The sequence below is a fragment of the Eschrichtius robustus genome, chromosome 14 (assembly GCF_028021215.1).
Source record: "Eschrichtius robustus isolate mEscRob2 chromosome 14, mEscRob2.pri, whole genome shotgun sequence".
Taxonomy (NCBI): Eukaryota; Metazoa; Chordata; class Mammalia; order Artiodactyla; family Eschrichtiidae; genus Eschrichtius; species Eschrichtius robustus.
In genome coordinates, this window is record NC_090837.1 from 18,267,453 (window position 1) to 18,279,886 (window position 12,434).

The 12,434-nt window shown below is 48.2% G+C and overlaps 1 protein-coding gene across 1 annotated transcript in view; it reads right to left on the minus strand.

The window, feature by feature from the left end:
• The window catches only part of SGSM1 (small G protein signaling modulator 1), an 80,015-nt gene that overhangs the window by 44,798 nt on the left and 22,783 nt on the right, over positions 1–12,434 (minus strand). The window contains exons 3-8 of the mRNA XM_068562590.1: positions 10,866–10,941; positions 7,748–7,910; positions 5,487–5,639; positions 2,164–2,231; positions 1,742–1,887; positions 1,478–1,609 (exon numbers count right to left, since the gene is read on the minus strand). Coding sequence (XP_068418691.1) covers positions 1,478–1,609; positions 1,742–1,887; positions 2,164–2,231; positions 5,487–5,639; positions 7,748–7,910; positions 10,866–10,941 — 738 coding nt within the window. The remainder of the gene's footprint in view (positions 1–1,477; positions 1,610–1,741; positions 1,888–2,163; positions 2,232–5,486; positions 5,640–7,747; positions 7,911–10,865; positions 10,942–12,434) is intronic.

Sequence of the window (12,434 nt, forward strand, 5' to 3'; positions counted from 1 at the left end):
TACAGAAGATCGGAATCCGGAAACGTGACGACGTTTTGGAACTATCTTAACTAATGTATTTCAATTATATTTCCCCTTGTGTATACTTATAAGAATAATGTATGATTAAAAAAAACTATGTATAAATAAGTCTCAAATATCTCCTTCAAAAAGTATAAAATAAAATTTCCTAGTGAGAAAACATTGTGTATAATTTAACAGCATTTTAAATTTCCTGACGGTTGTGTTAATAAATCAGGCACCTTGGGACTTCCCTGGCTGTCCAGTGGTTAAGACGCTGCACTTCCACTGCAGGGGGCGCGGGTTTGATCCCTGGTCAGGGAATTAATATCCTACATGCTGCGCAGCACGGCCAAAAAAGAAAAAATCGTGCATCTTAAATTCACGGCTTCTTACAACTGAGGAAATAGGGTCTCATGCCCACTGAGATGCAAATACTGAGGCTCAGAAGGAGAAGTGACCTGGGGCACCCAGTGGTGGCAACTGTGAGCGCAGAGCTGGAGTGGCCAACAGCTCTCTCTCTTCCTCCTCCCGGCTGAGCCCAAACACAACGCTGATCTCGATGGTCCAGGGAGGGGACAGCAAAGGAGATATCACATGGGGGTAGGGCCTTCATGTGTCTTACTCGCCACCCACCCCTGGGGCTGCACTCAGTGCTGGGGCGTAGAGGGCGACTGATAAGTAGTACAGACTCTGAATTCAGATCATAACTCTGCCCCTTACTCCCCTGTGTATGGGCCTCAGTGTTATCATCTGTGATAATACAGCTTGCTTCAGATGGTTGTTGCGAGGTTTAAATGAGTTAATACAGTTAAAAACACTTAGCACAGAGCCTGACACATAGGACGCGCTCCATAACTATTAGCTGTGAAGACTTTCATCTTGATATCCTAAGCATCTAGTGTATAGCGGGTTCAGTACAAATGAGTGAACTAAATGAGTGAGTGATTACAACAGAGAATGACAGACAGCTGGGTGGACAGATGGATGGATAGATGAACTGGAAAACAAATGGACAAATGAAGAGATGGATTAATGATGAGCAGATGGATGGATGAATGAATAGATGAATATAATTATGGGTGGATGGATGGAGGTAATGATGGGTAGATGAATGGATGAATAGATGAATATAATTATGGGTGGATGGATGGAGGTAATGATGGGTAGATGAATGGACGGACGTAATGATGGGTAGATGGATGGATGAATGAACAGGTGGTTGGGTGGATATAAATACAGGCAGATGGATAAAGAAATGGTGATGGATGCATAGATAGAGGGATGGGTGAATATAGAGACTGGAAGAGAGCAGACTGGCTGGGTGGGTGGAGATTTTGACAGATGGATGAATAGATGGGTGAATGGGTGGATGGATCGATAGATGGATGAGCAACCAGGAGCCAGAGGGAACTCCTCCTCTATAACCTGGAGCCAGACCCCCAGTGGAAGAACTGGGCCCAAGACGAACTCTCACCGGCTGAACCAGAACGTTGTTCTTGCCATAGAGCAGGGTGGCCCGGGAGTTCTGGTGCAGGGACTCTACATAGTCACGGGCGGAGAGGGACGGCCGGTCATCCATGCTGCTACTCGAATGCCTTTTCTGGATCTGGCAATGTGCGGGGAGGTGGCAGATGAGGTCTGGAGTGACCACCAAGGCCCCGGTCCACTCCCCACCTCCATACCAAGTCCAGAACTCAGCCAGACTCCCTCCCAGCGCCCCACCGTCCACCCCACTCACGCAGAGGGCCGGACGCTTGGTGGGCGAGTCCTGTCGCAGGTGCAAGCTGTGGATGCGGTGCCTCTGGACAAGCTCGTCGGCTGAGGGGTCCGTCCAGAAGTGATCAGAAGTCTTCATCTTGGTGTACTCCAGGGCGCAGGGCCCCACTGCGGAGCAGACAGGGGCTAGGAACCCATCTCCCTGGAAAGTCCTCCCTCCCTTCTACCACCAGACGGACCACTTATTTCACCATCTCTCCCCTCCAGGCAGCTAGCACGACCCAGGGTCCTGCTAAAGAGAAACCAGCACAAGACCCTGAAAGCAAGAGGCAGGGAGCAGTTTTGAAGGGAGAGGCTGGTGGGAGGCGAGAGAGGCCCTTAGGAGGTGCCCCCTGGAGCTGAGACCAGAGATCCAGAAGAAGCTCAGAGCACTGGACCACTTACCCAACAAAGATGCAAGGATGGGGCCATCCACGGGGTCCATCAGGAGAGCTTCCTTCTCGTAATACTTACTAGCAAGAGAGGAAAGGACATGCAGGGTTGGATGGTGAGCAGCGGAGGGCACACAATCAACTACAGCCTGATGGTTAAGAGCAGACTGGGTTCAATGCCTCTCTGGTCACCCAGTACCTCTGTGAGCCTCAGCTGTCCTATCTGTAAAATGGGGATAATAATAATATGTCTCATAAGCCTGCCAAAGGACGTTTGAGAGGGACAACAGATGTAAGGCACTTAACACAGTGCTTGGCTATAACTGCTTAATACATGGCTTATTAATAATACATTATTATTAATAGTGAGAGTAACAGGGGCTTCCCTGGTGGCGCAGTGGTTGGGAGTCTGCCTGCCAATGCAGGGGACACGGGTTCGAGCCCTGGTCTGGGAAGATCCCACATGCCGCGGAGCAGCTGGGCCCGTGAGCCACAATTACTGAGCCTGCGCGTCTGGAGCCTGTGCTCCGCAACAAGAGAGGCCGCGATAGTGAGAGGCCCGCGCACCGCGATGAAGAGTGGCCCCCGCTTGCCGCAACTAGAGAAAGCCCTCGCACAGAAACGAAGACCCAACACAGCCATAAATAAATAAATAAATAAAAATTAAAAAACAAAAACAAAAAACTAAATGAGTAAAATACGCAAAACTAACATTGGTTTAAAAAAAAATAATGAGAGTAACAGAAAAAAATCATTAGAAGGCTGCCGAGGCCTGGCTGGTTCTGTCTGCTTCTCTTGCATCTTCCATTTCAAACACGAAGTCACTTAGAGGCTCAGATGATGTCTGCCCTTCCAATGTTATTGAGGCAAACATATGCTTTTTAGCTGTGGTGTGTCCTCAAAAGCTGTACTAATAGGCCTTCCTGTCTGGAAAACTAAAGCAGATGATGCTGGCCTGACACGCTCAAAAATGCCCCCGGCCTCTGACTCTCCAAAATAACATGCAATGTTGTCAATACGTTCGTGCTGAGTGTTTTGTTTTTTGAGTTGCTGTGTACTGGTTTCTAATTCTTTGCAAACTCATACAATCTAGAAACTAACAGAACTTCAGAATTGGAAAGGACCTTGTTCTGACCTCCTGAGGGATCTCAGGCCCAGAGAAGGTAAGTGACTTGCTGGAGGCCACACAGCAGGTGGATGCAGGCTACACCCAGCAAGCTTAGCTCTTCTTCCTGTCCTACAACAGGGGGTGAAGAACACAGGATCTGGAGTCGGACTGAGTGGGAGCCCAGGTCGGCCACTCCCTCCCTCGCTGTGTGTCTCTGGGCAGGTGACTACCTTCTCTAAGCTTCGTTCTGTGCCCTCAGCTGTAAAATGGGAAGAATGACAGAACTCACCCACTTGGGGTTGCTGGGAGGAGTAAATGTCCAACTGCATGTATTAAGTCCCAACACCGGGAAGTTCTCACTAAATGTGGCAAAATCATTGTAATTTTACCCCAAAGAAATCTTCAATCAACCATAAAATTGGCTGAGGCAGAATGACACATCCTGGACATGCTCAACATCAAGTTTATACATTTTGGTGTCAGATCTGAAGCTAATACTTTGAGACACTTTCCAGTCCACCACTCGTATTCTATTCCAAAAATCAGCACAGTTATGTGATCATAACCTGGAAATAATGTCTTAAAATAGTAGGTAGGTTGGGAGCAAGATGTGACTATATAGGGTAGCCCCAAAGAGTTTCTTCCGGGTGATGGGTTTCTTTGGAACAGTTCTATAGCCTGAGTGTGGTGTTGGTTTTATGAAACTATGCATGTGTTAAAATTTCATAGAATTATATAGCAAAAAAAAAAAAAAGAATGTACCAATACTGTTGGTTTAACAGTATTGTGTCAATGGCAATTTCTTGGTTTTAAGACTTGTACTACAGTTATGTAGGATGTTAACACTGAGGGTAGGCAAGAACCCTCTGTACTACTGTTTCAATTCCGTGTGAACCTAAAATTCAAAATACAGTGTTAATGAAGAAATAGTAGGTTGGTATTGCTGCTCAAATAAATTACTAAATAAATATGACCAACTTTTTCAGTGGGAAAACACAAGGTCATATGCCAAAGGCAATTAACTACAGAGACCCTGGACCCATAACAAGACAGGGGGCAGAGATGTGTTATAATTTACTAGAAGGTGAAGAGGTGAACTGGAGCTCCAGAGCCTGGATTTCTTTCAGTTCCTCTCCTGCCTCCGGGCCTTTGCACCTGTTGTTCCCTTTGCTGGGAACACTCTTCCCCACCCTGTTTCACAGTCTCCCATCTTCTGGGATACTTGCCCTGACCACCCAGAGGAAATTAAACACCACCCACCTGTCCTGGTACACTCACCACAAATGATCACAATTACCATTTGCCTGTTTTCCCTGCTACAATGCAAGCTTCATGAGGGGAAGGACTTTGGTTTGTACTTTCATACATATTTTCCTAGCAAACAGGCAAAGAATAAAAGATGAAAACAATGATACCCACTCTGTGTGAGGATGTGGTTAAACAGGCATTTTCACATACTGAAAGATGGAAAGATTCTCAGATATATTTCTTTCTTTCTTCCATCCTCTCTGTCTCTCTTGCTGGAAAGGGGTGCTGGCCACGAGGAGTCTCAGATCATAGATCCTTCAGTAGCTCCCCACTGCTCTTTTCATAATATCCAAGTTCTTTAACATGACAGGCAAGACCAATGTATCCCCAACATCTAGGTTAGTGCCTGGCACATAGTAGATGCTCAGTAAATATTTATTGGGTGAATGAATGGACGCATGGATGAATGTTTGCCAAGAGGACTTACACTGTAAAACCTTTATACCATGTCAATCTGAGCCAGGAGAGAAAATGTAAAAAATATCACTATGCATTTCCAAAATGCTGTGTACTCACTAACTCCTTTTCTCACCTCTTCTCCAGAGTGGCAGCAATTCCCATCCCATCCCATTCACCAGAAGAGACAACAGAGGCACAGAGAAGCTAAGTGAGTCCCCTAGGGCCACAGAGTGAATAGACTGTGGGCTTCATTCATGGGAAAAGGAACATCTCTAAGATTGGAAGATCCTTATACCCCACCCCAATTCTGAAGACCCTGCGTTGCTATTAAGCACCCAAATCTTCCCAAGGTTCTAAGCTAGGCTAGTTCAGAGTCAAACATCCAGAAGGCCCTTATTTAATCACTTTCACATCAAGTGTATATTAAGGGGGCAAAGGGTAAGCAGCTTTGTGCGAGAGGGTGCAATTCCTAAGACGGCCAGCAGGTGGAGGCAGAGCGCACCCAGGTGTCTTCCGCTCACCTGCTGTTTTCCACAAGGTAATGAACAATTTTGTCCAGGACCTTCTCAAACAAGGCTGTACGGATCCACAGGTGCTTGATGGCGAGTGGGGACAGGTTGGGCAGTTTTGGCAGCTTTCGCACATTCTCCTGGAGGCCCTGGATCTGGTTTCGCCTTCAAGACCAGTAAAGGAAGATAATAGATAGTCACAAAAGAGGAAATCCAACAGGATCAATATGAAAATGGGAAAGTGTCCAACTTCTCTAAGAAATCAAGGAATGTCAATTAGAACAACAACAAGAGCCCATACTGTTCCTGGAGAATGGGAAAAGGGTTGAAAAAATAATACCGAGTGAGTGTGAAGATGTGGTAAAACTGACACTTTCATACACTGTTGACGGGTGAGCCAAATTCTCACACTGAAATTTCTGTCTCTCTCTCTCTTGGCTGGAAAGGAGTGCTGGCCAAGAACAGTCTTGGATTATAGATCTTTTGGTGGCTCCCCATTGCCCTGGAGAAGGAAGCTTTTTAACATGACTAGCAGGGCACTCCATGACCTTGCCCGTTTGCCTCTCCAGACACCTCCTTACCACTCTCTGCCTCTGACCCCATGATCCAGCCAGCCAGAGGTATCTGTGGATCCCTGAGGCTGCGAAGCTCTCTGAGGACTTTCCATGAGCTGCTGCTTCTTCCCGGCTTCCCCCGCCCACCCTATTCCCTGGCTGACTCCTTCTCACTCTTGAGGTCTCAGCGAGGGCACCCCCTCCTACAGGAAGCCCTCTTGCACCAGCTGAAGCTGGGGAGGGGCCCCTCCTCTGTGTTCCCTCAACCTCTGCAGCTTAACTTCCCGCTCACTTCTCTGTCTTCCCCTCCACACTGTGACCTCGAGGGTATGGACAATGCAACTCGACTGCTTTTAAAATAAAATATTGAGAGTCTACCAAGTGGCAAGCCTTGGCCCTTTTTCACGCCTGTATCTCCAGGGCCCAGCACAGTGCCTGGCACATACAAAGGGCTCAGTAAATATGTCCATGAATGAATGATTGCACAAATGAATGAATGGGCACCTGGAATGGACATCTCTCATTCCTCCATTAGAAAGTTGCTCCCAGTGTTATGGAAGGTCCATGGAAATCCATCCCTTTAAGAAGTTATCAGCAAACACCTGGGAATTTAGCAGATGGATTGGAAGGCACCTAAAGACCAGGTGGCTGAGGAGTCAGATTCCAAATGGGAGTTGGCAATGCCAAATCCATAGCCTTACCCATCATGCAGTTCTGGCCAGCAGCCAGGGGCTGGCAGGGCCTAAAGGGCAAGGAAAGGGCCATTTCTCATCCAGTGAAGTGGAGTAACCACTCATGGCAGAGAGGGCAAACACATGACATGCATGCCTCTCTCTCCCTTCTCTTGCCCGTAACAGGCATGGCTAATCAATCCTTGCCCTCTTTCCCATGAAGCCCACTCACAGCTCCAGAATCTTTCACAACACAACTCTCTGTGCAGCCACTAGGACCAAATGGGTTTGAAACCTATTTGCCATCCCTGACCAGGCTCCAGCTAGGGGGTTTGGCTGTGCAGTCGGGACCCTGGGGGTGGCTCGGGTGGAAGGCCCTCATGTACACACTCTCAGGCCATGAGCCTCCCCCCAGTACACACAATCAGCCACTAAGACAACATCCCCTTCAATGGCTGCTTCACTGTGAGCATCTGTCCACGCAGACAGAGACCATGTTGGTTATGTTAAACTTTGATCTTCCTGCATTTGGCACAGGCTTGGCTCAGAGTAGGCACTTATTCATTTTACAGTTGTTTCTTGGGCATTTCCCAGGTGCTGAGCACTGTCTCAGACACTGGGGACCTAATGGGGGATAGCACAGGTGCAGCTGCCTGCCCTCAAGGAGTTCAGAGTCAAGTGGGGGAGACAGACAACAATCAAGTAAACAGTAAACGAATGAATGAATAAATTACAGGTGGTGATAACAACTGGGAAGACAATAAACAGAGGGATATAAAAGAGAAATGGGGTGAGGGTTGGAATTTACCATTAGTTAGGGGAAGGCCTGAGGATGACAAGGAACCAGCCATGGAAGATGAGGGGTGTGAACTGGGTGGAGGGCACAGTGTGTGCAAAGGACCTGGGGTGTGAAAGAATCTGGCGGGTTTGAGGAGCAGAATGGAGAGTGGAGAGGGTGCGAGGAGGTGCAGGCTCTCACAGAGCCCGGGGAGGAGCAGGGGCTGGCCTCTGGGGGTACCCTAGCCCGTACCCCGTTCTCAGCACTTACGCGCTCTCGATCAGCTGCTCCAGGTCCTGCACCTTGCGGCTCAGCTCCTCTGCTGGCGGGAAGCTCTTGCCCACTTTCATGAAGAGAGCTGCGATCTTATTGCTGCGCAGGAAGCCAGCCGCCCGCCTCCGCAGGCCATGCAGGACGCAGGCCTCCACAGCCGCTGCGGGGACGCAATGATCAGCAGGCCCTGCCCATGCTCCCCAGTGCCCAGCCTGGCTCTGAGCTTCAGACACACACAGGTACCTTGAGGATCCGGGGACCCCAGAATCACAAATTTCGTGACAGCATCATAGCAAAAAGCACGTATGCCTCTCCACCATCCAGCCCCTCAAAAGGGAGCAAGGGGGCTTAGTGGTGAACCCACGTTTGCTGCCCAAGGTCAGATCATCTCTGTTCACATTCTCTCCTGGTCAATAACCAGCTGTGTGACAGGGGGCAATTACTTCCCCTCCCTGTGCCTCAGTTTCCTCATCTGTAAAACGGGGATGGTATGAACATTAACCTCATGAGGTTGCTGTTAGGATGAGGTGGGGAAAAACGCACGGAAAGCACTTTGCACAGAGCCTGGCACATAGTGTGTGCTTTACGAATGTTAGCTATTACTCCTGTCAATGAGGGAGGGGAGCCTGGACCATGTGACTGCTGAGCTCTATTCTAGTTAGAGAATCACATTGTTGTCATTACTACTGTGACTCCAGTAACAGCTAACATTATGGATCTCATTTGATCCACAGCCAGGCAGAAAGGAAAACCATCCATTTTTCAGATGTGGAAACTGAGGCTCCCAGAGGTAAACTGAACTGCCCAGGGCCACCCAGCAAATAAGTGATGGAGCTGGGATTCAAACACACATCTGAACCCAAGGTGTGCTCACAACACTTGTGCCTCCACAAAGGGCCTTTGAAGAGAGGATTCAGTCATAATCTTCCCATTTCTGTGTTTCCCCTGGAGGCCCCGCCCAGCCCTCCTCAAATAAGACACCTAGGGTGTAGCCTGGGTTCTACCACTAACTTGCTGTGTGACCTCAGGCAAATAACTTTCCCCCTCTGGTCCTCAGTGTTCCCTTCTAAGAAACAGACCCTGTGCAGGCCATTCTGATGGCCCCTATCTTATATCTGATACTCTCAGCAGCCTTTATTTATCTTCTTACTTTCCGTCTTACACAGCAGACTGGGAGCTCTCTGGTATGCACTGGAGCATAATCAATGTTTATGGGAAAATGTGAATTTATAATAAGAGCCACCCCTTCTTGGGCACCTACTGGGTGTCAGACCAGTGTTAAGGTTTACCTTCCCTGATCCCCGCGGCAAAACTCATGAAGCAAGTGTTCTAGTTACTGTCATTTCAGAAGAGGACACCAGCACTCAAGAGCCTGACCAAGGTCATGCCATGTGCAAGGAGAAATACTGAGATGTTTCGGTTTAATTGCCTGTGTTGTTTTTGTTGTTGTGGTTAGCAATGACTTGGCTCTGAAGGATTGTTCACATGTTGCCTAATCTGCTCATGGATTTAAAATATTCTGGGCGATGATCTCTAAAATATCTTCATTTTTGCTTACATACCCAGAACTTTCATTTCTTTGTACTGAGTAAGTTCATGATCCATTCCGGCTTGGTAGACATTTTTCCATTCTTTCTGACAATGGCTCATAAGGAACAATGGACAAAAGAAACCTCAGGGACATCCTTCAGGTCTCACTTAGAGCCAGCAGATTTCCCTCACCCCCAAACTCTGATCAGAGTTAGAGAATTATTATGATTTTTATCACTCTCTAGTCTTCTAAGTCTTTAATTGGTAGGTATGCTAGTGAGTCCCAAAATAGACATGCATATCATGTCTTTTGCAAATAAAAATGTCCAGGAGAAGAAAGCCAGAGATATATATCTATATTTATATAGAGAGATATATATTCCCATATATATGTATGTGTGTGTATATATATGTGCGTGCGTAAATGTGTATTTTTATACATAACGTAACATCTTACAGAAAAACCCGAATGAACTTTTTGGCCAACCCAATATATACATAAAACATATTTCTGGGACTTTCCTGGCTGTCCAGTGGTTAAGACTCGGCGCTTTCACTGCCATGAGTCCAGGTTTGATCTCTGCTCAGGGAACTAAGATTCCACAAGCCGGGAGGCGCAGTCAAAAATATATATATGTGTGTATATATATTTATTGATTTAAATAAATGCATTATCACCTAAAAAAATAAGATCTTGCCCAAGGTCACACAACCACGAAGGTGGCAGAGGTGGGATTTGAACAGAGGTGGGCTGCAAGGGGCTGAGCTGACGTCAGTGGTTTCCCAGGTCATGGCATGTGCTCGGCCAGCTGCAGGCCCACGGGTGGTGTCCCCGGCCATCTGGATGGAAGCTGACGGGTCCCTCCATAGGGCCAAAACCGTGAGAGGGGCATTACAGCTTGTCCTTCGTTATGAGACTCCAATCACGAAATAAAAAGGTTTTCAGGGAGAAAGAAACACTCCCACATATACGTACACACTGCTTATGCACTGAATCCTGACTTCAGGGACACGGTAAGACACCTGTCTCTAGCCATTGTGAAAGTACAGTAAGAACCTGGCAGCGAGGTTATTTCTGGAACCCTGTGGGCCTCGCAGGTTCAAGGAGAGAAGTCTCAGTCACGCTCTGAGCCTGCCTCCTTTGCTGAGCCAGCTGGAAGAGATCCCTCGGGATGTGTCTGTGGCTCTTGATTCCTTATTATTTTTTTTTAAGTCCTCATTCATCCTGTCTCTTTACCTGGGTGAGGAAAGGATGCAGAGCCCATCCCTTAGATGCAAGACCCCTGGTCGCTTGGGGTAGGGTCAGTGCGAACGGAACCCACGGGAGGGAAGGCATCCTTCTGTGTCAACCACGATTACCTTTTCCCGGGGTGCAGATGTCATTCTTAATTTCTTCTCTACTTCCAAATCTTTTCTCTACTTCCAAATTCCCTAATGGAGTCCCTTTAGAATCCAAAAATAGCTTTGCAGTTAAAAAGCAAAAGAATGACATGAGAACTTTGCTCAAAGAAAGACGCCACATCCCCGAGGCAGCCCACAGAGGGAAAAAAAAGCCACTTTTCAAGGCCACGGGCCACTAACTCACCACAGAAAGAGACGATGTGGCTGCTGTCTTCGTGGACAAACTTGCGCGTGACGGCTTCCTCCATAATCTGCTTCACCTGGAAGGCAGAGGCACCGGAGGGGGAGACCCAAACCCACTCGGGGTGCAGACACCTCAGAGGGTTACATCACCCCCCATGGTGTTCTCAGGCTGCTTGGGATGTTTTAGTAACTGCTTTCCTTCCACATCCTCCCCGCTGTGTTTTCTGTAGGGCTAGGGCCTGTGGCCTCTGATAGCCCCACACTTCACACTGAGAGCTGACACAGCACTTCCCCCGACATAACCAAGTCAGCACCCGCACCGTGAACAGCTCCCGGCCACTAAGCCCAGCAAGCTCTAAGCCTGGTTTTGCCAGCAGCATTTGAAAGTCTGAAAACTATCTAACTGAGCCTGTGGAACTGGTCCCACTTACAAATGGGGAAACTGAGGTTCAAGAAGATGAACTAGCCCACCCAAGGCCATACGGCTAGGAAGCAGCAGAGCTGGAATTCCAACTTATAAAAATGTTTCTCATTTTGTCTCCAGCTGCCATATCCTGACCCCTCTAGCTACTAGCTGTATTTCCTCAGGCAAATCATGTCGCCTCTCTGAACCTTAGTTTTCTCACTGGGTAAAGAAAGGGCTTGTAGGAACAGCACCTACAAGGGGCAATGGGAGGACTGCACAAGGTAATGCACCCCACGTGCTGAGTACAGAGCCTGGTGCGCAGTGTGCCTGCGATAAACGTTAGCTGCGTGCAGGTCATTGCCCTGCCGAGAACCTCACACCTGGCCTCTTTTACCGTTATTCTGTTCCTGCCTGAAACATCACCTGTTAAGATTAAATTTCCTTGCTTGGGGGCCCACAGTGGCTGCTTTTGTAACATCCATCAGATTTGTGATTTTGTCAGCACCTGTCCTGCCTGCCAAGCTGTGGACCCCATGAGGGCAAGCACTCCATGTCTCCCTGCTTAACAACTGTGGTCCCAGCACACAGTAGGTGCTCAATAAAGTTCTGTTTGAGGAATGAATGGCTTGAAAGATCATGATTGACTTCTGCTTTGGTAGAATATTCTAGTTGAAAAACATGCTTTCTTGTCACTATAATCATGGGTAAACGGACCAGCAGCATAATGATCCCTGGAGCAAACAAAGGCACAGAGAGGTGGAGTAACCTGCCCAGAGTCACACAGCTGGTGAGGAGTGGATTCAGGGCTTGGACCCAGGTTTATCCGACTCCAGGGGTTGAGCCCCTTCTACAACATGCCGTTAAGCCCACATGGTCTCAGAGCATTTGTCCCCCCTCTCTGCCCTCCTCAGCCTCAGGTACCTGCCTCCCTCTTTCCTCTGCTCCCAGCGCCCAGACTTGGACATCATTTAGGAAAAGAGGCAGAGGGAGTGAGTTCAGGCCAAATAGTGGTGACAGTGGACTGTCAGGGAGGCATGGGGGTGGGTGTCCAGGCAGCTGGATCGGGAGTACTTTCAAAAGCACAGTGAGTAATCAAGAGCCAAGAACTGGGAGCCAAACAGACTTGGGTTCAAATCCTGGCTCAGCCACTTACTAGCTGTAGGA